This window comes from Rhinatrema bivittatum, chromosome 7, assembly GCF_901001135.1.
Source record: "Rhinatrema bivittatum chromosome 7, aRhiBiv1.1, whole genome shotgun sequence".
NCBI lineage: Eukaryota > Metazoa > Chordata > Amphibia > Gymnophiona > Rhinatrematidae > Rhinatrema > Rhinatrema bivittatum.
In genome coordinates this window covers 277,200,059-277,226,871 of record NC_042621.1, presented here as the reverse complement: position 1 = coordinate 277,226,871, position 26,813 = coordinate 277,200,059, and the positions used below count along the sequence as shown (strand labels likewise).

Here is a 26,813-nt window from a genome sequence, read left to right as displayed (position 1 = left end):
CCAAGCCCGATATATTATAGCGCCATCTATCGGCGGGCTGGGGATCATGCGCGAGCACTGACGGACACACTACCAAGCCCGATGTTTTTATTTATTTGTGTTTTTCTATACCGGCATTCACGGAAATTCGTATCATGTCGGTTTACATAAAACAAGGGGTGGGCAATACATTATAACGTACATAACTAAAACATAAGAGTATATATTACAAAAGTATAGCAAGTGCAGGAAGAAAAAGTTACAATAAAACAGGGGTTATTCTAACTGGGATTAGAGTTAGAGGAAAGATAAAAAGTTTAACAAGATATATTATAGCGCCATCTATCGGCGGGCTGGGGAACATGCGCGAGCACTGACGGACACACTACCAAGCCCGATATATTATAGCGCCACCTATCGGCGGGCTGGGGAACATGCGCGAGCACTGACGGACACACTACCAAGCCCGATATATTATAGCGCCATCTATCGGTGGGCTGGGGATCATGCGCGAGCACTGACGGACACACTACCAAGCCCGATATATTATAGCGTCACCTATCGGCGGACTGGGGAACATGCGCGAGCACTGACGGACACACTACCAAGCCTGATATATTATAGCGCCATCTATCGGCGGGCTGGGGATCATGCGCGAGCACTGACGGACACACTACCAAGCCCGATGTTTATTGCGCCACCTATCGGCGGGCTGGGGAACATGCGCGAGCACTGACGGACACACTACCAAGCCCGATATATTATAGCGCCACCTATCGGCGGGCTGGGGAACATGCGCGAGCACTGACGGACACACTACCAAGCCTGATATATTATAGCGCCACCTATCGGCGGGCTGGGGATCATGCGCGAGCACTGACGGACACACTACCAAGCCTGATATATTATAGCGCCACCTATCGGCGGGCTGGGGAACATGTGCGAGCACTGACGGACACACTACCAAGCCCGATATATTATAGCGCCACCTATCGGCGGGCTGGGGATCATGCGTGAGCACTGACGGACACACTACCAAGCCTGAGATATTATAGCATCATCTATCGGCGGGCTGGGGAACATGTGCGAGCACTGACGGACACACTACCAAGCCCGATATATTATAGCGCCACCTATCGGCGGGCTGGGGAACATGCGCGAGCACTGACGGACACACTACCAAGCCCGATATATTATAGCGCACCTATCGGCGGGCTGGGGAACATGCGCGAGCACTGACGGACACACTACCAAGCCCGATATATTATAGCGCCACCTATCGGCGGGCTGGGGATCATGCGCGAGCACTGACGGACACACTACCAAGCCCGATATATTATAGCGCCATCTATCGGCGGGCTGGGGAACATGCGTAAGCACTGACGGACACACTACCAAGCCCGATATATTATAGCGCCATCTATTGGCGGGCTGGGGATCATGCGCGAGCACTGACGGACACACTACCAAGCCCGATATATTATAGCGCCATCTATCGGCGGGCCGGGGATCATGCGTGAGCACTGACCTACACACTACCAAGCCCGATATATTATAGCGCCATCTATCGGCGGGCTGGGGATCATGCGTGAGCACTGACGGACACACTACCAAGCCCGATATATTATAGCGCCATCTATCGGCGGGCTGGGGATCATGCGTAAGCACTGACGGACACACTACCAAGCCCGATATATTATGGATTTTAAAACACCAATGATAGTGTTGCAACAATCCTAATTTGGAGGAACCACAGAGGACAGTAATTTTTAATTTATCAAAAGCCTTTGATTCGTGGATTGACTTAACGCCAGCTCCGGGGCTGGAGTTAAATTTGCTGCATTAAAAAGCATGCGTTGGGCGCCCAGTGATTTTCTGCATTGGAGGGTAACGGCTGATAGCCTCCGATGAGTGCTGTCGGCTATGCATTTGCCTGGGCGCGCGTTCTGGACACGCTCTTCTCCTTCTTGCATTGGGTGCTAGCCTAGCGAGAGAACCTGTGTGCTAGGCTGGGCGCCCTGTACTGCATCAGCCCCTAATTTTGCTGTCGGTAGGAGTAATGGACTGCTTCAAGGTCTGGGAAAGTCAATGGTGCCCCGTGCGTCACTGGTGCTCAATGGGCCAACGCTTTCATTTGTGCTCCCAATCCCCTCCCCCGTATTTATCGTAGCAATCGTTAAAAGTCACTGAAAATTTCAATAATACAAAAGAGAACTTTAGGAGTGTCCTCCTTCTGCCCTCTAAGGGGGGGAAAAAAAAGCCCCACATTTTTTTTCTGAATTTTTCCATTTTTTTTCCCCAGGCCTTCGTATATCATTGTGGCCTCATTACATTGCACTGCCCACCCCCCTCGTGCAGAGGGAGAGCCGCAGTGTGGGGGGGGGGGGGGGGGGGGGGAGAGCTGGACTGATAGTGAGAGCCATTCAGGAGCACGAGGTCCTAATTTTGGCCAGCAGCTGGAGGGGGAAACAATGCCACGGCTCCAAGTTACAGGTGGCGAGCTGCAGCCCGACAGGAGCGAGGGTGGGAGAGCGCAGTGGCAGATGAGAGCTCAACGGAGAAATATCATCAGCTCACGGGTGTCGCTGAGGGCCGCAGAGGGCGGGGGGAGCAGTGTCCTGTAGGCACACACACACACAGAGCCACAGCTTTCCTTCTCACACACACAGTCTCACACACACACACACACACACACACACACACACACAGAGCCACAGCTTTCCTTCTCACACACACACACACACACAGAATGTACAAGCAGACACTCTTCCCCGCCACCTCTCCCCCTCTGATCCTAGTGCCCTCCCCCTGGCTAGGCGTGGGCACACAGGGCTGGTACAAAGAAAGTCACCCAAAAGAGAGCAGCCCTCACCTTTCTTCTCCAGCCCCTCTCCTCACCACTGCCAGAAACCAAAGGGCTGAGGTTGCAGCAGACTGAACAGGCAAGAGAATACGCGCTGTGCTGGCTGATCCAGCCTCTCTCTCTTTCTGCTGCTCTCCCTTGCCCTTCTGTCCCTCATCCCTGAATGCCCCGGGTGCATGGCTCCCCCCTGCTCACCCCCCCCCCCCCCCCCCCATCCTTGATATGCCACACTGGTGAAAGTTACAAGAGTTTCTTTAAACTTGCCTGTGGCGTGAGCTTACAGGACTGACCAAGTGTGAGACGATTTCACCAATTACCGATTGGTATTTTGAGTCAGTGCAGTAAAGTCACAGAATATGGCGCCGCTGACTTGCCAACTTGCCCCTTTGGACGCAAAGATAAATCTGGCCTTTCCTTTTTATGGCTGTCAAGTTCATAATAAAAAAATTAAAAAAAAAACCCCCACATTATTTATTCTACGATCATCTCCTCCTGATATCTGCAGGAAGGGGCCTAGCAGGTAGAACCACAGGTTCAGGAATGGAACAGCCTCTTCCCTGCAAAAAAAAAACCCCCCAAAACAACCCAGTAACAAAATCCAAGGTAGCGTGGAACAAGCACAGAAGATTCTTAGTGGTGGGGAAGAGAAACTTAAACCAGGGGTCTGTATTATTGCAGTGGGAAGCAAGAGCGGGTGGAAACGGTGTGCCCTGTGCTTTGCTATTTACCATCATGTTCGCTGTTTCTCTTTGGCACGGCTGCTGACATCAGACCCACCTCTGTCTCTTGCGAGTTACTGAAACAGTTTTACCTTTGACTTTTTTGCAAGTGACAAAACCTGTTATACTAAGACTCTCCTAGGTGGGAACGGTGTCCCGAGTCATTTGCACTCGGCGCGGAGTCGTGTTTCATGTTCGCACAGAGGTGCACAGACAGGGTGCTTTGTTCTCTTCGGAAGGACACCGGTGTTAGAAACCTGGCAGAGAAAACCGAGAAAGGGACTGCGTACGGCCGGCACGCCAGCTTTTAACCCCGAGCCCTGCTGCAAAACTGGAACGTTCCCCAGAAAAGGTACAATCCGGTTACTGCCGCGAATTTTCATTGGACCCAGGGTTAACTTGAGACCTTGCGCATTTTATTAAAAAATGTATCGCAGTACTTGGATAAACGTAGGATACCGCATTGGACGGCTTCTTTCAGCACTGCCATCCGATCAAGGGAATTTGACTTTATTTGAATGGAAGCACTGATCCAATCAGCTTGGCTTCTGTTTGCCTTCTGGGCCTGGGTGCCACGGCTTCTGAATAAAGTAGCGTGGTTGCCTCGTTAGTCCACTAGACTAGACATTGCACACATTCATTTTGTAAGAGCCCACATGAATTAGATGGCCCATACGCGCATCAATTATACCAGTTTTCAAAGGGAGCGTGCATGAGTACTTTCCCCTTTTATAAATTATCCCATGGGAAAAAAACAGCACACAATTGCACCTGCGAAATTGTGCACAGAAATTTTCTGGGCAGTTTTACAGACATAACGTTTGAAAACGCAAGAATATGTGCATAAGGGCAAAAAACTCTCTCCCTAACTCCACTCCCTAGCACGCTGACTCTCACTCAGGTGAATTTTAAAAAGGATTTACACGTGTAAATGTACCTACTATTGCACAATTTTCAAAAGTCATTTATGTATGTAAAGTGCACTTACATGAGCAAATCCTATGGACAATTCAATGGCATATATTGTAGCAATTTTCAAAAACCCACTTGAGCAAAGTGAATTTACTCAAGTAGAACCCAGTTTTACACATGTAAATGCTTTTGAAAATCAGGCCCAATCTGAGTATACTTACACGCAAACACGACGCATGTGTGCAAATTTACCCAATAGAGCAGGCCATTCCTGCAGGTAAAACACTGGTCTACCCACTGAAATGCCTCCTTATGAATTACTCTTTTATAGGACTTAATACATTTGTGGCTCACTTTGGAAGCTGCACTCCACTCCAAAAGTTCAAAGCATGGGCAGATGTACAGGTTCTTTTGAAATCAAATGAAAGCAGAAAAGATGACAATAATTTCTCTTTGTTTATATCTTCTAGACCCAAAATGGAGCGAGTTATAAAATACCTCCAGTCGGGCTCAGAGGCAACAATGAATGGAATTTGCGGAGTAATAACCTTGGTCTGTATTCAGATCTATATGACCTTTGAATTTTACTGCCCGTGCATAGTGGGCTACAACAAGATCTATGGACTGGGTATCCTGTTCGTCCCGCCTGCAGCATTTTTCTTTATTGGGATGATTGCCAGCAAGTATTTCATTATGATGCTAGAAGAGTGGGCTAGACCGAATGGAGGAAGAGAAAAGAACAGAGCAGTCATGAAGTAGGAGAGTTTAAAATCAAAGTTTCGTTCAAAGATTCATTTTTTTTGTAGTGCCTTGGATTTCAGTCTACTTTAAAAAAATAAAACCCTTTTAATTATATCCCCAAACCCTCTATGCCAGTGTGTCCCAACCTGGTGGTAGAGCAGCCCTAGCCAGTCTACTATTCAGGATAGCCAATATGAAAATCTATAGGATAGATTTGCATGCACTGGGTATACAATATATGCAAATATATTTCCTGCATATTCATTCTGCAGGACAGGACTGGGAACCACTGCTCTGTGCAATATGGTACTATAACCAATGTTCAAAAAAAAAATAATAAGAAGAAGAATGTGAAACCTAAATTTTTAAAAGTCCTCCTAATTGCACAAATTATTATTTGCTAATTATTTGTACTCGTATATCTGTGCATTTGTCCAGTCATCAAAGTGAACAGAATGAAAGAAACCTCTTACTGAATTGGATCTGTAATTTTACTTATAATTGGATAGCCCTTTTTCAAAGATATTATTATTATTATTATTAGTGTAATTTACAGCCATTTCCATTAACCTTGTGCTACAAGTTACTCCAAGGATATATGTATACAAAGGAATACCTTTACCCAAATAAAACTACGTGAGCTTCTCTTGCACATTAAGAAGTACCATAATACCAGTGCCAGTAATATGACCTCTAACTGTACTTCCCCTGTCTCCTGTCCTTTCACCATCGTTTCTGGAGGGTGTCAAGTAAAGGATCTACTGACATACTGTTATGCTCTTGCTCGCGGACCCTATCTCACGAGCAGGCCCTCCATCTACTGCCATCTTCGCAGCCTTGTGCCGCCGCTGGTCTCCTTTGTTGCGGCCTTGCCACCTCCGACGTGCCTCCATCCTGCGGCCTGGCGCCGCTCCCAGGACCTCCCTCGCGGCCTGGCTGCTGCCGCTGCAGCCGATGTCCCTTTGGGCCGCTGGAGCCTCCGCTGCTGACTCCTCTTCCTTAGTAGGGAAGTCCCCGCTGGGATTTCCCTTAGTGGCATGGAGCCGCCGCCATCTTCTTCTCCTTTTCTCCGGGGCAGGAAGCCGCCCTAGCTGGTCTTCCATGCGGCAGGAAGCCCCGCAGGCCTCTGCTTCTCCATTCTTCCTCTGGGGTCCTTCTAGGCACGGGCGCGTGCCTCTTCTTCCCATTTAAGGGGCCAGCAGCAGCCCCTCCGGATGATGTCATCTCAGCACTTCCTGGTTCATTCCTATATAAAGGGCCTGCTTCAGTTCCTCAGGGACTTCGAATTGGATTCCATGGTTGTCCATGGCTCCTCTTCTTCTGTCAAGGTCTTCCGTGGTCTGCTCCTGTCCAGAAGGCTTCGTGTTCCATGTTCTTATTGTTTCTGATGTTCTTCGTCTGAATATCCGGGTCTCGGCCCTCGTTGGACCTCCCTCTTGGTTTGTTCCAAGTCCTCAGGTTCCTTGTCTAGAAGCCCTGGTGTTCCTCGTCTGTATCCAGATGTCTCTGAAGTCCTAGATGTCCAGATGTCCTTGTGTCCTGAGGTACCAGTCTCCTGTGTGCTTGATGTCCTACGTTCCAGTCCTGATCCTGTTGTATCCACTAGTTCCTTGCTCTGGTTGCAGCCTTGCCGTCCACCGGACTTCATCTCCTTCCTGGGAGTAAATTTGTATCTATCTGGTGTCCGTCTCCGGTGACTAGAGTCCTCTTCCGGCTGGATCCTTCTTCAAGCACTGTCCGGATCCCTTCTCCGTCCAGTGCATGTCCCGCTCTCCACTCTCCGCATGGTCCATGACCAGCCTCTTCATATTGTGTAGGGCACACTGAAGGAAAGGGTGGTTCGTGACCTGTCCACATTGGGCTGTGTAGGGTGCCCTGAGGGGCATTGCCGTTCAAGTTCCAAGAGACCTCGTCTCGTCCAAGTTCCAGGAGTCCTCCTCATCTTCTGCTACTTGTCCTCCTTCCAGGTTCCTTGCTTCCTCATCTCTCCGGGCATGCCACCGTCATGGTCCATGACCAGCTTATGGGGGCTGTGTAGGGCGCCTTGTGGCACAAGGCCTACCTTCATCTCTGCAGCACAAGTCTCTGGAAGACTCTTGTTTTTAATGTCAAGGCTCCTTCCTGATTCCGAGTTTCATCTCTTGCATCCTGTGTCTTGGACCCTGTTCCGACCTTCGGAGTACATTGCCTGCTTCCGTCCATGCCAAAGGCTCTGCCAGAACCTGCTCCGCTCCAGCGTGGTCCGCGACCAGCCACAGGCGGCTGTGTAGGGCGCGCCTTGGTGCAGGCCTCTCCTGAATCTTCGACATGTCCTGGCTTCAAATTCCACTTCTTCGCCTGGAGTCTGCTTCGCTTCCAGCATGGTCCGTGACCAGCCATGGGCGGCTGTGTAGGGTGCACCAATGATTCTGTACTCCTACAGTACTGTCCTTTACCACTTCAGGGTCTTCTCAATGCCCTGTGTCTTCCAAGTCTGAGTCTGAGTCCTCACTCCAAATCCTCTAAATATATTGACTCTTCTTCATGTCTTCCAAGTATCCTGAGTCTTCAAGTCTTTGACTGAGTCCTCAGTCCGAATCCTTCAAGTATACTGACTTTGTCCATGTCTTCCAAGTATCCGGAGTCTTCTGTTCCAGTTCCTTGTTTCTTCGTTTCCTGCTCTCTGCCTCCGTCTGACCTCACGCACTCGTTGCTCCTTAGCGGCAGGTCCGTAAGGGCTACCGAGTGGCTGGAGGGCTACTCCTGAGACCAGCATTGCATTGCTGGGTCTCACTGGTGCGTGTTGGTCCAGCGGAGGGCTGACTGTCTCGTTCTAGTTCCTGTTGTTTCTAGCCTAGTCCCGTCCAGCCTTGTTCCTGCTTTGCCTGTGCCTGTACTCGCTCACCTCCCTTGGGAGAATCTTGGGGCTCCTCCCTGAGTCGCCCCGTGGGCCAAGGGCTCACTTTCTCCCAGGAGCAGGCGATCGGGCATCCACGTCCCTCCTCAGGACCCGCAGGATGCGTTCGTAACACATACAAGGCACAGGCTTTAAACAGGCATAAAGTATGCATCCTTGCTCATGGACAGATGGACGAATGGGTAGAAAAATGGATGTTTTGTTTGTGGGAGTTCATTAAGGAGAGGCAGCTGCTGTGTGTGTCTGCAGCATGCATGCACTCATACATACACAAACACATACACACACACAGACACCTTGAAACATATCGCAACACAATATTCAAAATAAATAGACTTTCAAATTTTACCTGATATTTTAGCTCTTTGCCCTCAGTTCTACATGTAACCACTGTACTGGCTGTACCCGGGATAGTGGTACCAGAGGCCACATCTCAAATACAGTTTCAGGTAGTAAACTTTCCATATTGCTTAAGTGTCTTCCTTAATCTAGCAAGCTATTGTAGCCTATGACGCCTGTTCACCCTGTTCACTTCCACTGTGGAGAACAAACAGGTGATCCATCTTCCTGAGAGGTTTAGAAACCTCCAAATGCCTCAAGCTATGCCTCTTGAATTCCAAGGGCTGTAACAGGCGATATTCCTCCACATCTCTTTCCCTGTCCAGAGACGGCAGGGAAATGGACTGATTCAAGTGAAAATCTGAGACCACCTTTGGCAAAAAGGAAAGAACAGTATACAGCTGCATTGCCCCTAGAGTCACTTGTAGAAATGTCTCCCAGGAAGACAAGGCCTGCAGTTCGGAGACTCTATGCGCCGAACAAATTGCCTCCAGGTCAGTAACCTCAAGAAAAGGTTACACATCAGTTGAAAAGTAGGGCCCGCTAAAAAATCCAAAACTAGATTAAAATTCTACAAGGGCACCGGTAACCACAAGGGAGGACGAAGATGCTTCACTCCTTTCAAGAAACGGGCCACATCTGGATGAGCCGACCAGGGTCCATCATTCACTTGACTTCAGAAACAGGGAAGAGCCACCACCTGTACCTTTAAAGAATTAAGGGCCAACCCTTTACTCAATCTATCCTGCAAAAATTCCAAAATGAGCAGGATCTTAACCAAACAAGGAAGAACTCCTCAATCTTCACACCAAGCCTCAAACACTCGCCAAACCCGCACATAGGCTAAGGAAGTGGAGAACTTTCTCTCTCGCAGCAAGGTGGCAATCACCGCAGTAGAAGATCCATGCTTCAGCAACCAAGCCTTCTCAAGGCCATACCATAAGACAAAATCGAGTCAGATCTTCATGAAGAACAGGTCCCTGCTGCAGAAGATCCCTGTGTGCTGAAAACTGGAGGGAGAGCCCACAAGGAGCCTTTATAGATCTGCATACCTTGGTCTCCTGGATCAATCTGGTGCCACCAGAAGCACCTTCTCCCTGTGACTCTTGATCTTTCGAATCATTCTGCCATGGGGGAAAAGCATACAGAAGCTGACCTCCGGCCACTCCTGCATGAGGGCATCAGCGCCCAAGGACTTTAGATTTCTTCTGCGACTGAAGAATTGAGGAACCTTCGCATTATGAAAAGTCACTAGCAGGTCCAGAAACGGAAGGCCTCAGCGATCAATTATAAGCTGAAATTTTTTTTTGACAATTCCCATTCTCCTGGATCCAGACTCTGTCTGCTGAGAGAGTCTGTTTTTACATTGTCTTTTCCTGCAATGTGCGAGGCTGACGTCTCCTGAAGATGCACTTCCAAACATTCCATAAGTTGGGCTATTTCCTGCTACACTTGCTGGCTCTTGGTTCCTCCCTGCTGATTGATGTAAGCCACTGTCATTGCATTGTCCGACATTATGCAGATTACTCGACCTTGCAATCAGTCACCAAACTGCAAGCATGCCAACTGGATGGCACGGGCTTCCAGCTGATTGATGCTCCAGAGAGACTCTTTGGAACTCCAGCACCCTTGCACTGTCAGCTCCTGACAGTGAACTCCCCAACCGAGGAGGCTCATATTTGTCGTGAGTACTAGCCAGTCCAGTGAACTTAGGGAAACCCCCTTTCTTAGATGATCTGCTTGCAACTATCATTGCAGGTGAGAGCAGACCTCCATCTGTAGGTGATGTTACGGTCCCGGGCCATGCCCCGGGACCTTCGCTTACCGAGCAGCCAGTCCGGCCGCAGGACATCATCATCGTCGGCTGCCCAGGCCCAAAGACGCGGCTTACCGCAGCGTTCTCCCTGAGAGGGAGATGCCGCCGACGGTCCACGCGCGCCGGGGCTCAACATTTAAAGGGGCCAGCATGGGAACCCGAAGTCAGCCCTCCTGATGACGTCAGACGCTGCCAGGTCATTTAAACCGGGCAGCCACAGCTGAACCTCGCCTTGCAACAAGGTTCACGCAGTCCCCTGAGTTGCTAGTTGCTGCATTGGATCTTGGATCATCTCTTCTGTCTTCTGGCTCCTGATCTGTCTTCGTCTCTTGACTACGTCTTCAGCTTCCGCCCCTGGTTTTGGTTTTGACTTCAGACTTCTGTCTTCTGACCCAGCTCCGTCCCACAACTCTGTTTCCAGCTTCCGCCCCTGGCTCTGGCTTTGGACCTCTGACCTCTGACTTCTGGCTTCGGACCTGGCTTTGTTCTTGGACTCTGACTTCAGCTTCTTCCACCACCTCAGGTATCTGGTACTTGCTGGCCCAGAGGATTCTCCAAAGTCCCAGCAGCTCGGGCTCTCACGGGCTCCTCCCAGGGGAGCTGCGGGCTTCCGAGGGTGAAGATTCTTCCAGCCTCCTGGGCCCTGCCGTCCTCATTGCCCATCTCTTCAGCCGCTGTCTGGATCCTTGGTCGCATAGGGTCCCGCCTAAGCCCAAGAGGTCTGGGTTCCTATAGGCTCCTCCTGGGGGGGACCTTGGACTTCCAGTGGTGAAGTCTTCTCCGGAGTCTCTTCAGCGCCGCCTCCCGGCTGTGACACTCCCTGTGGATTCCCACAGTATAACATCTGCAGTCTCAGCCGGCCCAAGGGTCCACGACCATAACAGGTGAAGCCGTATAGTCCTGAGATGGCGGGTTCCAGTGAGACAGCAGCGAGCACTGAAGAGCATATATGCGCTCTTGCCCACGACACCACCTCCAGGGCCACCATCAATCTGAGCACACACAAGGGCATCCATTTTCGGAAAGTGCAGTTGCTCTCATGCAGCTGGGTCAAAGGGGTACAGTTCTTCCAAGACTTGTCCCCCTTTGAAATTAACTTCTGGGGTGCCCCACTCAAGGTCAATTAATTCTTGAATGGCCTCCATAATAGGGAAGAAACATGAAGCTTTATGCAAAGAAATCAAAACAGGATCTTTCTTTGGCTCAGACATGGATTCAGCCACGGGTACTCTCAGCATCTTCAATGTCTGGGAAATCAGAGCCGGTAACTCAGCTCTATAAAAAAAAAAGCAACATAGTTCTTATATGGCTCCAATCCCGGAGGAATTTCCCCATCCTCCAGGGAGTAAGGATCTGCTTCATCATCTGTGCCATCTGGGTCTCTATTGGGAAGACCAGCAGCCGATCTAGGCACATTGTGACGCTTACTCGCAGCACCAGGCGTGCGGGATTTCACCGCCTGCGGCCCTGACCTGTTAAGATTGGCAGGGATCAAGAACTGTGCCTGAAGGAAAGACTGCAGTCCTTGAAAAACTTCTACCCAAGAAAAGGCAGAGGGATTCATGCCAAAATCAGGGGTCACACGTACTGTGCCCACTGAACCACCTTCCCCTGCTGACGAACCATTTAGGGGAGCCCCCAAAGGCAGGCGACCATTCTAGCAGCTCTTTTCCCAGTCCCACATCAGACTGGGAAGAACCGGGCTTAGTAAAATTAGACGAAGGCAAGTTCCCCCTGAGCCTCCAAACAACACTGACATAAGTTAGAGGGAACATCGGGCTGAGATGCCCAAATATGACAAGCAATATTAATCACAAAAAGAAGAGTCCAATGTTGCCGCAAACAAAATAATTCTAAAAATCAATACATATTGCTAGGCAAAATAAATCATATTATGAGACATAGTGAATAATTACTATTAATGGACCATCATACCACCCCCGGTTTATGAACAATATTTTATGTTCTTAGCAACCAAACAGGCCCTATATAATCATCGGTCCAAGCATACACGAAATATTTTCTGGAAAAATGCAATTTTTTAGAATTTTAGTGCAAACTTTTAATAATAAAGGGCCAGATTTTTAAATCTACACCCGATTTTATAACATGCGCACGTAGCCGCACGCATGTTCTAAAATCCAGGGTCGGCGCGCGCAAGGGGGTGCACACTTGTGCACCTTGCGCGCACCGAGCCCTAGGGGACCCCCGATGGATTTCGGAGCAGCCTCTGAGGGAACTTTCCTAACCCCCCCCCCAGCCCTATCTAAACCCCCCCTGACCTTTGTTGGCGAAGTTGTGCCTGCCTCCGTGCAAAATAGGCTTGGCGCGCACAGGAGCGGGTTTTCAAGGTTACGCGCGTTATATACACGCGTAACCCTTTGAAAATCTGCCCTAAAGTGTACTTCCCCTGTTTTTAAATAAATCCAGCATTGTCAAGCCCACTATTAAGCCCAACACGATATCATGTTTCGCTATCGCTGCTTCAGGGGTTGTAGATAGAATTTTGAAAAAGCTTAAACAAGCATAAATTGCATAAGGTTGCCAAAGGGATTTACGTAGCAACTTTTTAAGATGCCGGAAAATCTCTCAAGCCGCCAAAAATGTAAATCCCTTTGGGAACCTTATGCAATTTATGCTTGTTTAAGCTTTTTCAAAATTCTATCTACAACCCCTGAAGCAGCGATAGCAAAACATGATATCGTGTTGGGCTTAATAGTGGGCTTGACAATGCTGGATTTATTTAAAAACAGGGGAAGTACACTTTGGGGTAGATTTTCAAAAACGGCGCGTTGGCGTACTTTTGTTGGCGCTCCAGGCGCCAACAAAAGTACGCGGGATTTTAGTAGATACGCGCGTAGCCGCGCGTAGCCGCTAAAATCCTGGATCGGCGCGCGCAAGGCTACCGATTTCGTGTAGCCGGCGTGCGCCGAGCCGCGCAGCCTACCTCCGTTCCCTCCGAGGCCGCTCCGAAATCGGAGCGGCCTCGGAGGGAATTCGCTAACGCCCTCCCCTCACCTTCCCCTCCCTTCCTCTACCTAACCCACCCCCCCGGCCCTGTCTAAACCCCCCCTACCTTTGTTGGGGGATTTACGCCTCCCAGGGGGAGAAGTAAATCCCCGCGCGCCAGTAGGCCACTGGCGCGCCTAGACGCAACCCAGGGGCGGTTCCGGAGGGCGCGGCCACGCCCCCGGACCACCCCGAGCCAAAACCACTCCCCCGGGCCCGCCCCCGAAATGCCGCGGCCCCCCCCGAAAACGGCGCGCCGCTCGGACACGCCCCCGACACGCCCCTCTCGGAAAACCCCGGGACGTACGCGAGTCCCGGGGCTCTGCGCGCGCCGGTAGGCCTATTGAACATAGGCGCACCGGCGCGCAGGGCCCTGCTCGCGTAAATACGGGCAGATTTACGCGAGCAGGGCTCTTAAAATCCGCCCCTATGGGGTAGATTTTCAGACCTACGTGCGGGCGTATTTTATAAAATACGTGCGCTGCTTTCCCCATTTCCTACCCTCCCATCCCACCTTCCCTTCATTTCCCCTACCTCCCCTGCCCTTTCCCCCCTACATTTTTCTTCTTTTTTCTTTTGTTTTAAAACTTTACTTTAGCTCTGGGGCTGAAGTAAGTTGCGCGATTCCCGACACGGCCAGGTTTCGAGACATCTTCTTCAGGGCAAACCGCTTACCCACACCTCTTCTCAGCTCACCAATATGCTCACAAAAAGAAAAATGAAAATAAATGTGATGGAATAACATATTGGTGAGCTGAGAAGAGGTGTGGGTAAGCAGCTTGCCCTGAAGAAGATGTCTCGAAACCTGGCCGTGTCAGGCTAAAATGCTACCATGGACGATTTTCTCAGTGGCTCAGTTAACAGCGTGGTTTGAAGATCTTGCAACCTGGTTGAGTACTACAAGTATAACTTGACTGAGCTTAAGTATTTTTCATTCTTGGATTGAGCTAATTAATGTTGTGAGTTTAAAATTCAATGAAAATTATAGTCACCATTGGATTTAGTCAATGATTTTAAAATTATAAACAACATTTGATGCAGCTTAAGATTTTGTGAGCTGTGGAGAACATATAATTGGGAAGTCATCAAGATTAAATGAGAATCGTTGCTTTCTAAAATAGTTAAGCAGTGAACTGTTCCTATTTTTTAGACAAAAAATTCATAATAAATTTAAAAAAAATTTTGGAGCAAATAAATTATAAAGAAAACTAAGGTGGTTGGTGGTTTGTTTATGATTAAAAGCAAAAACGAGGTCAACCTGGATGGTACTCTTTGAGGTTTATGAAACAACCACTGTCCGTCATTAAAAAACATTTTCGGCATAAGGATTTTTTTGAATATGGATTTTTTGTCTTTATAGAGGATTTGTGAAGTTTTACTCTGTTTAGAGATATACAATTTAAAGACGAGAAAATAAGAAAGGAGAAAAAAATTAAGAGCGGGGTGTAGGTTTTTGGTGTTGTATTTTGGTGAATTTTACCTACATTGGTGGATTTTTGGGTTGATAGATAATCAAAATAAGAAAATTAGCCAGGTTCTTGCAGCAAACCCATGCAAATATATCTGCTGAGTAGCTGCCAGATGATTGTACCAATTACCACTCAATATTCAAATCGATGTAGTGATATCACAGTTATGGCATAGCTAATCTGCTAACTTTGTGGATAGCCAGATATTCAGCCCCGATTGGCACCCTTGAGAAGCAGAGTCGCCCATTCCTGTACAGGTAACTGACTCACCTTGAGAAAAGAGACTTCTCCGAGAGCCTCACCTTGCATGTCCCTACTACTATTACTACTAAACCTTTATACATGACGCTACAAGATGTATTCAGCATTGTCCAGAGACACCTTAGACACAGTCCTTGCTTTTTGGCATTTACAATTTAATCAAGACAGACAGACCCACAAGCAAGACAAGTGTGTGTGCTTGAGAAGATAAAAGATTTAAAGTCTGATAGGTGGATCAAATAGGTGGCATTTAATTGGAGACCGGGACCACTCCAAGCAAAGCTGCACAAAATTGAATTATTGAATCTTACAAAGTGGGAAAAAAAGTTGGCTAGTAATCCTGGGCAGGGCCAGGAATTTTATCATTTTCACTTCCTTTTCTGAAATCTAAAATTTAGAATTAGATCAGTAATCAGGAGATTAAAACAAAGTGCATGTCTGCAGAAATCCCAGGTGAATCGTTGATGGTGAGGATTTTTCCGATTCAAGTGAAGCATAGATCACTAAGGGGAGAGCCAGGGTTAAGACTTGGAAGGTGGTTAAAAAGCTCATTTATCTAATTGGGTAACGCTATAAGAAATTAAGCCTCTTCTCTGTTAATGTACACAAGAAAAACAGGAATCAGAGGGTGGGCAGCCCTGAAAGCTGCTCCCCGTCCCTCTTCCAACACAACCCTCTGAGCCCAGGATAAACCACCAGAGAGCAGAGTCCCCATCGCAGAGCATGCCCTCATCCAGCCTCACAAAAGGCTGGAGCCCGTTCTACTTCCCATCTAACTCTGCTTTTAAAGTAACAGAAAAAAGAGTCAGACCCCACCGCAGTGCAAACAGAAAAGGCGTTATCGCTTTGACAAGTTTTCATTAACGTCCTTTGCTGCTCTGCCAAACAGGCGCATGTTCGTCTTCACGGTGCTGCGGGCTGTGGCGGCTCCTGCCGTGTGGATCATCCTCTCCCTCCTGGATGGCAGATGCATTACCTGTGCCTTCAGCGAGACGGTGGACCCGGATCAGTTTGGCAGCTTTGCTAACCGCACGGGGGTGGACATGAGAGTGCTGCTTGCCAAGCTACCATGCAAGAATGACGAGCTGGTGCAGAATATCACCGCCAGGAAAGCCGTGACCAGATACCTCAAATTCTGTTCACAGGTAATGGTCTCCATGTGGGATTGCCTTGACTAGCCTGACTTGTGTGTCTTGCGTGTTCCGTGCAGGTCTGGGCCAAGACTAATCGGAGAATTCTTTTTCACTCAATGCACAATAAAGGCTCTGGAACTTGTTGCCAGAGGATGTGGTTAGTGCATTTAGTGTAGCTGGGTTCAAAAAAGATTTGGATAAGTTCTTGGAGGAGAAGTCAATTAGCTGCTATTAATCAAGTTTACTTAGGGAATAGCCACTGCTATTAATTGCATCAATAGCATGGGATCTTCTTGGTGTTTGGGTACTTGCCAGGTTCTTGTGGCCTGGTTTGGCCTCTGTTGGAAACAGGATGCTGGGCTTGATGGACCCTTGGTCTGACCCAACATGGCAATTTCTTATGTTCTCTAGAGCCACATGGCTATACAGGGTAGGTCCTGAGCAGTGCTAAGTTTAGGGCAGGATGTGATGGTCCCAGTTTGGTTTGGCACATCAAAGAAGGAGTCCCAGCATGCAAAACAGAGGATGCAAAAAACCCAAGGGAGAGGCACAATGTTCTCTCCAAGGAATGACGAGGGTGTGCAACCTTTTTTTCATGTGAGCAACAATTTTTTTAAACCAACAATTTTTGAACGCCAGTATTAGTGTTACATTTCTGTATATAGCATAAAAAAATGTATGTGATCAACTATGTATAACATGTGAGTGATGCTCCGAAATGTATGTGCGATTGCTCATGCGCTCAGCTTAGAGGGAACTATAAGGTACAGTATTGGAGGTGAATTCTTCTAAGCATGGCAGAAGAGTGGGATCTGGGTGTGATTGTATCTGATGATCTTAAGGTGGTCAAACAGGTGGATAAAGCGATGGTAAAAGCAAGAAAGATGCTTGGCTGCATAGGAAGAGGAATGGTCAGCAGAAAAAGGGAGGTGATATTGTCCCTATATAGGTGAGACCTCATTTGGAATACTGTGTACAATTCTGGAGACCGCACCTTCAAAAGAATATAAACAGGATGGAGTCAGTCGAGAGGGTGGCTACTGAAATGGTCAGTGGCCTCCATTCTAAAGCATATGTAGATAGAATTAAAGATCTAAACATGTACACCCTGGAGGAAAATCAAGATGAGGAGATATGATAGAGGCATTCAAATATCATAAAGGTTTCCATGCACAGGAAATGAGCCTCTTTCAACAGAAAGGGGGCTCTAGAGGGTGAGGATGAAAGGAGGTAGACTCAGGAGTAATCTTAGGAAATATTTCTTTACAGAGAGGGCGGTGCATGCACGGGACAGCTTCCCAGTGGAGATGGCAGACACAAAAACAGTATCTGAATTCAAGAAAGCATTGGATTAATTCAGGGGATCTCTAAGGAAGTGATTCTAAATTAATCGGGCAGACTGGATGGGCCATAATGTCTTTTTCTGCTGTCAAGTTTCTGTGTTTCTGTAAGTGATGTTCTCAGGTACTGAGTGGAAGGCTGATACCTCTACTCCAGTTCTGTTGACTATCCATTTTAGTCCAATGCTTTGTTTTCAATAAGCTGCACAGTCACATGACTATACATAATGGGGTAAATATTCAAAAAGTCGATCCAAAAGGAAATCCAAAACATGACATAATTTTAGTTATGCCAAAAACATCACTTTTTATTTTAATATTTTCAAATTTTTGTTTAGTTTAGATTTTTTATGTATGTGTATATATATATATATATATATATATATATATATATATATATATATATATCGCATCAGCAAGCCTGTCAGCGTGTCTCGACCTTCTTCTGAGGCTGCCTGACTTTTCAATCATTTGCGGATTTTTTTAGTAACAATAAAGTCTCTCAAAATATAACAAAATTTAACAACCAATTTTTTCAACCACTTGTATCTTGTAGATCTTATGTAAAAAACATATCGTGCATCTCTATATATATATTCCTCCTGGCTTGATCTGTCGTTCACCTATGAAAGTCCCTGCAGGCTCGCTAGCCTATCAACGTATATGCATCGAATTCCTACTGGCTCGACAACGGCCGAAGTTTCGCGTCATAAAGCTTCATCAGGAGCCACAATAGTATTATAATTATAGGTAGTATCTTCTCAAATAGGTGTTACAAGTGTTACCGCCGGATATTCTTATGTGCACTCAAGTCTCTTGATTCATAACCCTGGATACAATGTAAAGCCATAATCAAAACATTATTATCAAAACCATTTTCTACTTATCTTGTCAATGAAAGTTTTTGGCATAACTGTAAAATTATTTCGTTTTTTGGATTTCCTTTTGGATCGACTAGTTGAATACATGGAAATCATTGAGGCTCTTTTTTGTAATATTGTAAATATTCAAGAGCCATTTAGACGGATAACTGAAAAGTTATCCGTTTAAATGGCTTAGATGCGATATTCAGTAAATTATCCAGCTTAATTCTAGCCGGATAATTCTTTATCAGCCTGCTAGTTAGCTAACTTTTAAGATAATCTGATGAAAATCTAGCCACTTGCACAGGGTCTATAATATACACTATATCAAAAGAGGAACAACAGGTTCATTCCCTGTGAGGATCTGTTTTTCTATTGTATTTGAGTCTCTTGATTCTCACAGGGAATGAACCTGTTGTTCCTCTTTTGATATAGTGTAACTTTTAAGATAGCCAGGTATATTCAGCCACATTGCATTAGAGTGGAATTTATTCTGCGCCTCTGATTAAGTTAGCCGGATAGATATATCCGGCTAACTTATGGGCCAATTCAGTATGGTGCGCTCGCTGAGCCCCCGTTTGGCTGCGCGTTTTCCACGTGCTATTATTACCCCTTACTCTCCAGGCTAGGCCATTTCCTCCTGTAAACAGAAGCTCGCGGTAGATCAAGAGCTTTGTCACATCAAGGCAAACAGACACCTCTAGAGGAGGATTGTGCCTTGCTGCTTACTGCTTACAGTATAAGGGGTAAAAATAGCGCGTGGAAAACGCGCGGCCAACCCCCCCGAAACTAATAGCACCCGCAACATGTAAATGCATGTTGATGACCCTATTAGTCATTCCCACACAATACAGAAAGTAAAATGTGCAGCGAAGTCGCACATTTTACTTTCAGAAATTAACGCCTGCCCAAAGGCAGAAGTTAATTTCGGCCGGCACAGGGAAAGTGTACAGAAAAGCAGAAAAAATTGGTTTTCTGTACACCCTCTGATTTAATATCTTAGCGATATTAAGTTGGAGGCCCCAAAAATAAAAAAAAATGTAAAATCTAAAAAAAAAAAAAATTTAAAATCTGCCCGTGGCCCGCAGGTTGGAAGACGGATGCTCAATTTTGCCGGTGTCTGTTTTCTGAACCCGTGGCTGTCAGCGGGTTCGACAACCGATGCCGGTAAAATTAAGCGTCGGCTGTCAAACCCACTGACAACCGCCGCTTCTGTCAAAAAGGAGGTGCTAGGGACTCGCTAGTGTTCCTAGCGCCTCCTTTATACCGTGGGCCCTAATTTGCATAACCTGTATCGGCCCATTAACTAGCCGCTCAGTGGCTGAATATAGACTTCTGTAACCAGTAAAGATGTGAATCGTGTCCTCGATCGTCTGAACGATCGATTTCGGCTGGGAGGGGGAGGGAATCGTATTGTTGCCGTTTGGGTTTTAAAAATATCGTGAAAAATCGTTAAAATCGTGAGCCAACCCCCTAAAACCCACCCCCGACCCTTTAAATTAAATCCCCCACCCTCCCGAACCCCCCCCCAAATGCTTTAAATTACCTGGGGATCCAGCGGTGGTCCAGAACGGCGGCGGTCCGGAACGGCCCCCTCAATTGAATCCTTTTGTCTTCAGCCGGCGCCATTTTGCAAAATGGCCACCGTAAAATTGCAGCGGCCATAGACAAAAACGATTCGACGCAGGAGGTCGTTCCGGACCCCCGCTGGACTTTTGGCAAGTCTTGTGGGGGTCAGGAGGCCCCCCCAAGCTGGCCAAAAGTTTCTGGGAGTCCAGCGGGGTTCAGGAAGCGATTTCTTGCCGCGAATCGTTTTCCGTACGGAAAATGGCGCCGGCAGGAGATCGACTGCAGGAGGTCGTTCAGCGGCGGTCCGGAACCCCCGCTGAACGACCTCCTGCAGTCGATCTCCTGCCGGCGCCATTTCCGTATGGAAAACGATTCGCGGCAAGAAATCGCTTCCTGAACCCCGCTGGACTCCCAGAAACTTTTGGCCAGCTTGGGGGAGCCTCCTGACCCCCACAAGACTTGCCAAAAGTCCAGCGGGGGTCCGGAACGACCTCCTGCTTCGAATCGTTTTTGTCTATGGCTGCCGCCATTTTGCGGCGGCCATTTTGCAAAATGGCGCCGGCTGAAGACAAAAGGATTCAATTGAGGGGGCCGTTCCGGACCGCCGCCGTTCTGGACCACCGCTGGATCCCCAGGTAATTTAAAGCATTTGGGGGGGGGGTTCGGGAGGGTGGGGGATTTAATTTAAAGGGTCGGGGGTGGGTTTTAGGGGTTTTAGTGTGCCGCTTTTCCTGCCCTTCCCCCGATTTACGATTTTTTAACGATAAATCGGGGGAATTGGTATTGTATCGTGGCCCTAACGATTTTTGACGATTTAAAATATATCGGATGATATTTTAAATCGTCAAAAAACGATTCACATCCCTAGTAACCAGTAACTCTTGTGCAGTGCTAAGTCTGGGGCAGGATATGATGGACCCAGTCTGACCTGGTGCATCAAAGGAGGAGTCCTGTATAGGTTGTAGCTCCTACTGGGCCAGCCTTGGATCTAAGCCACGTTTCCCTCACATTTAAGGAGATTGGAGAATGCTTGCAAGGATTGAATTTTACTATCGTTCACTGGTTTTGTAAAAGGTTTGCCCGTTGAACTTTATGGTGAAAAATTCACAGAAGTAGACTTTTTTTTTTTTGTGAATTTTTCTATAAAAAGCCTAGAGCAGGTGTGGGGAGGGAAGGTATAGCAGACACTTAGGCTGCAGCTGGTGGGCCTGGATGTGCTCCAGCATCTTACACCCCCAGGACTGTAAAAGATTTTGCGAGGTCTGCTGATCTGGGACAGATTGTCCCAGGACAATCTGACGGACCAGTGGTGGCCAAGGGAAGTCTTCAGGCAGCCCAGGAAATGGTGCTGCAGCCAAAGATGGGGGATGGGTTGGGTCTCTATTGTTCCAAAAGCCCCCTCCTTCCTATGGTGCGGGGTGCATTTTTATTGCTGTAGACCATTTGATGTAACTGGCATGGAGAGGCAGAGGGAAAAAAAATACTCACCAGACCAGTTTATTTTAAATCACGTTTTCTAAAACAGTTCTTTCAGGAAAGGAAACTCTGAGATAGAAGAAATACTGCTGTATTAATAGAGCATATGTCAAAATATGAAAAAAGGAAATTTCTTGTTCAGCGTGGTGGATAAATGAAGTCACTAATTTTGCTGCTGTTTGGTTTTTTTTCCTTAGGGAATTGGATGGAGCATTCTGGTGTTTTTCATTCTGGTGGCCTTCCTAGCACGCACCCTGGGGCCTTTCTTTAGCAGCCCCACCTCACTGCAAACCCTGTACTGGACGAAATACAGTGACATGGAGGAGAAATTCTTCGAGGAGACCTGCATAAAACACAACCACAGTTTTGCCGACAAATGCATCAGGCAGTTCTTTGAGAGCACCCCCGGGAACGTGGTCCGGAGCCAGTGGACTCCGGACGAGCCGCCGAAGGCAGCTCGGAGCACAGAGCAGCCCCACTGGGTGAGATTTCCCGACCAGCTGCTGAGGGTTTTGGAAACCTGGCATAAGTGCAAACCAGTCCCAAATATACAGCAATTAGGGGCCCCTGAAACATAACGGGAGAACTGCCAGCGTCATGTAACCTTCTCCGGGCTAGGCCATTTCCGCCTGTAAACAGAAGCTGGCGGAAGATCAAGAGCTTTGCCACAACCGGACAGACAGACACCTCTAGAGAAGGACTGTGCCTTGCTGCTAGAACCGTAGTAACAATGGCCTGCATTACATAATTTAATGATCTTCCTAGAATGAATAAAAATACGAGTAATTATGCAGTCCCATTTATTTGATTTTTTTTGCCTGTTATATTACAGCGCATGCAATTCCTACTTTAGCTGTCTCAGAACCCATGAGTTTGCAGCCACAAAAATGAAGAAATAGAGGTTAGCATTGGACGTTTTCATTTCTTGTACAACTGTCTCCGTGATCTTTTGTTTCTCTCTCCTTTTCTTTAAGAAAAGTTGTGAAATGTGTGATGTTTGCCAGCACCAGGCGCCAGAAAGGGAACGTGTGAAAGTGCTTGTGGCCGTTATATTTTCTGCAGGGCTCTTCTCACTGCAGTTACTTGCCTTTCCAAATCCAAACTCCAGGCCATCGTTCCCTCTTTAGATAATTCTTACCATAAAAGTCTGTAAGTGATTACAAGTTTTTTAATCTCACTTCAGCCTGAGTACATTTTCTGAAAGGGGGTTAAGTCTCTGTGGCAGAGCGCTCTTTCCCCAGATGACCTGCTCTAACTCAAAGATACCCTCACCTCTATCAAAGATGACATGACTTAGGCCCGGAGCAATTTTATACCGATTGTGCTTTTATTTATTTTTTACCAAGCAGGTAATTTGCTGTGGTACAACTAAGCCTGAAATAGGGCCAGCTGGACAGCTTTACTGGGAGAAGATATAATCTGTCATTGGACTCATCCTTACGTTGCTGGATGGAGCTATAGATCCACTGAAATGCAATGTGGCAAGAATCTATATGTGACAATCAAGGCATGCCAAAGGTGCGCAGAGGTATTGGTTTTCCAAACTGGGCAGCCTCATCTTTGAAATGCCCAGTCTGCACGAGATAATTTGCACATAGTGGAGAAAGCGCATACACATCTGTCTCATGCACATTCATTGTGGATATCCCGAAAACCAGGTAGGGGTGTGCATTCGTTTTGAACTTAAATGTAAAACGCTACTTTTTTTTTTTTTTAACTTAAAAAAGTGATGAGGCGAAAACGATCGGATTTCCAACTTATTCAACATAGCTATGTTGAATACGTTGGAAATCGCGATTGTTGATCCAAAATAAAAATTTAAACCCCTCACCTTCCTTAATCCCCCCACCCCAAAGACTTACCACAACTCCCTGGTGGTCCAGCGAGGAGTCAGGACGCCATTTCTGCCATTTCTGAACTCCTTTGCGAGGAGCACGTGACGTCGGCGCCACGTCGGAGTGACGCGGCGTCACGTGATTCCCCGCGGGTTCGCTCCGGGACCCTCGTTCGACCCTAAAGGAACTTTTGGCCAGCTTGGGGGTGTCAGGAGGCCCCCCCAAGCTGGCCAAAAGTTCCTTTTGGGTCGAACGAGGGTCCCGGAGCGAACCCGCGGGGAATCACGTGACGCCGCGTCACTCCGACGTGACGCCGACGTCACTTGCTCCTTGCAAAGGAGGTCAGAAATGGCGTCCTGACCCCGCTGGACCACCAGGGAGTTTTGGTAAGTCTTGGGGGGGGGGGATTAAGGAGGGTGAGGGGTTTAAATTTTTATTTGCACATATGGACATAGACTCAACTTATGGAATTCTCCATATGTCCATATTGACCGCAAATGAGACCCCCTTTCGACTTATGGACTTATGAACATAAACGTTTGCTCTGCACATCCCTAAAACCAGGCCTGTCTGTGGATTGGAACTGGAGGATCTTCTATAGTAGTTTGCAGCTGAAGATTTCTATAGCGTTAGACCTTAATGTAATGACGGACAACTCCGTTCCTTAAGAGCCACAAACAGGCCTGGTTTTTAGAATATCCACAATAATATTCATGAGATATATTCACAGACAGTAGAGGTACCGGTAGTGCATGCAAACCTGTCTCATGCATATTCATTGTGGATATCCCAAAAACCAGACCTGTTTCTGGCTCCTGAGGAGCGGAGCTTGGCCACCCCTGTCTTAATGGGTATTTTTGTTATCTGCCTGCCTGCAACATGACCGTCTGCTGCTGGGTCAGAAGAACACACTCAGCTTCTGGAGAGGCAGTCGGTCCTGGGAACAAAAAGAGGGAGCCAGGGCACATACACAAACAAACAAGCGTATTTGAATAGATGATTTGCATATTCAAAGGCTGCACTGCTAACGAGTTTAGAGCACAGGCTCTATAACGCTGTCATTCTGGAAACAGCTTCCCTAAGAAAGGCAAACCAGTCACTTGGTCCAGAGTGTTCAGCTGGACGCTGGAGGTTTCAGGGAGACCGGCACCTGGTGGGGAGAGCGAAGCATAAACCTAATAATGATAAGCAAGCAGAACTGCTTTTGTTAATGCACCTCCAAAGATATACAAAGCAAATATTTATTTTCACCTGACAAGACAATAAAGGGAGTATTGAGTTGCTCTCTTTTCATATTAAGTCAGAAACCTGAAGAGGAATCTTTTGTAAAATGAAGAATTAAATGGATCTCCAGCTCTGAGAACCTTTGCTTAAGGCGTTGCCTTTTCTGCCCTGCGCCAGCTGAAACTTGCCTTTCTGCCTTTAAAGAAAAGGGAGAGAAACGGGCCCTCGCCAACTGGACCAACTCTGGGGGAAGGAGTGCAAGAGCATCGAGTACAACGGGCAGATACCGATTTAGGACGTGCCGCCAACCCACAAGCGCCATGGAGCGATTCCGCATGATCTTCCAGTACTTCCAGTCCAACTCTGAGTCAGTGATGAACGGGATCTGTGGGATCTTAGCCCTGGCCAGTGTGAAAATTTACTCCTCCTTCGATTTTAACTGCCCGTGCCTTCCTCACTACAACATGGCATACGGGGTGGGGATCATGTTTATTCCCCCCATCGCCCTGTTTCTTTGTGGTCTAATCGTGAACAGGCAGTCAGTGATAATGCTGGAAGAGTGGAAGAGACCTACGGGAAGGAGGAAAAAAGAGCTGGCCATTGTCAAGTAGGAAGCTTGTTTACAATTTTTTAACTTATCCCTGTTTCTCTTCATCTTCCATGTTGATAGCAAGGTTGCGTCTTTACCTTCCTGTTATTGATTTCTGCTCATTTCTTATCTTGAATTTATTTTGCTCTTCCTACCATTAACGATCTCTTTTTTTTTTTTTTAAGCAAAACAAAAAGAAAATCTCATGTGTCCTTTTCAGTTACAGTGGGGAAGGTCACTATTGCTGTGATTTAAGTGTTGAACAAACACTGCATTTGGTATGTGTTTAATGTTTTCACAGCTCTCGGCATGGGTTTCATCCTTAAAATCTGACCCGTTGGCAAAAAGGGCGACTTCCCCAGACTCCCCAAGCTGGGGCAGAAGCATCAGGCCACCCTTTTGAGTCACAGTCTGTGCCTCAAAAGGGTGGCCCAAGCACGAAGGGAAAAGAAACACGAAAAGCAACCCTTGCCCATGGTGCTGCTTTGTCCAGTGATTCTCCTGCTTAAACTCTCCTCTACTTTGCTGGGATATCAATCCATGCTATTCGGCTTTTAGCATGCAGCAACCCAAAAATAAGGAGCACATTTAGCCTGAATGACCACTTGCCTATAACTGGTTGGAGAGGGAAAAATATTAGAGAAAGGCGATCTCCCCATATATCCACCATAATACAGATTTCATGCACACCCCTGAAATTCTCTTAGCAAGTAATATACATTGGCTTATTTGAGCTAAGAAAGTATTCAGCATCTATGCAAATCAATTTATAGGCAGACTGAAGAATTATGTTATTACAATTGACTGGACTATAACTGATGCTCAGTAAATTTAATCTGAGAGATGAACTGCGACATATACCTTCCCACAAATTGCACCTGGAAAACTCAAGCCCACACAGATTTACCAGCCCGTATAGCAGATCTGCTAAATCTTGTCCTGGAGAAACTGGATTCTTTGCTGGTTCTGGATACTTTTATTGGACCAGCACAAGAATCGGCCAGAATTGTTGTATACAAACTTGTGCTGCAGAGGAGATGCCGTTGACGTTGAGCATGGTAACACATTGAAGAAATCTATTCTGAATAAGAAAATAGGAAAGGAGTATTGGTTGAATGTAATCATGTGTATGCTTTCTAGAAACATTCTGTTAAAAAATATTGTTAAAAAACATTATTAAGAGAGGTCATTGATCTCCATAGTCATATTTTCTTGTTTCATAAATTGTTGTTGTGAATGTATGTGAAAAGTGAGGGTGGTATGCAAGTGTATGATGTGTGCGTGATTGAGAGGGATTTTTAACGGTTTTTATATATGTTTTAAGCCATATAACATTGGATGTATTAGTCTATTTTGTACACATTTTTTATTTTGAGAATTTGCATAATATATATTTTTTTTGGAATAAATAAACGTTTGATGAATACATCTCCCATGGTCATTTACGATAACATACAAATTTATATATAAATTAATGATTAATAATTGAGCAAGCACTCTCATCAAGTATTATATATCACAAACATTTGTGGCCATATAATTCCCTTCTTTGAATGTGGTCCCGAAAATGAAAACAGTAAGGGGAGGATTTTAAAAGACCTGCGCGCGTAAATCCGGAAGGGCCCTGGCGCACCTATTTTGCATAGGCCGCCGGCGCGCGTAAAGCCCCGGGACGCGCATAAGTCCCAGGGCTTTCGAAAAGGGGCGGGAGGGGGCGTGTCCAGGGGCGTTCCCGAAACGACACGGCGTTTCGGGGGCGTGCCATGGCGTTTCAGGGGCG

General features: G+C 47.0%; 2 protein-coding genes across 2 annotated transcripts in view; both read left to right on the top strand.

The window, feature by feature from the left end:
* Positions 1 to 15,897: 15,897 nt before the first annotated feature.
* On the top strand, positions 15,898 to 22,065 carry LOC115096230 (calcium homeostasis modulator protein 3-like). The gene is made up of 2 exons (XM_029610739.1): positions 15,898 to 16,149; positions 21,583 to 22,065. The coding sequence occupies exons 1-2, from the start codon at positions 15,898 to 15,900 to the stop codon at positions 21,961 to 21,963; spliced, it is 633 nt and encodes a 210-aa protein (XP_029466599.1). The 3' UTR covers positions 21,964 to 22,065.
* Positions 22,066 to 24,764: 2,699 nt separating this feature from the next.
* Positions 24,765 to 26,813, top strand: part of CALHM3 (calcium homeostasis modulator 3) — a 70,501-nt gene continuing 68,452 nt past the window's right edge. The window contains exon 1 of the mRNA XM_029610738.1: positions 24,765 to 25,051. Coding sequence (XP_029466598.1) covers positions 24,765 to 25,051 — 287 coding nt within the window. The remainder of the gene's footprint in view (positions 25,052 to 26,813) is intronic.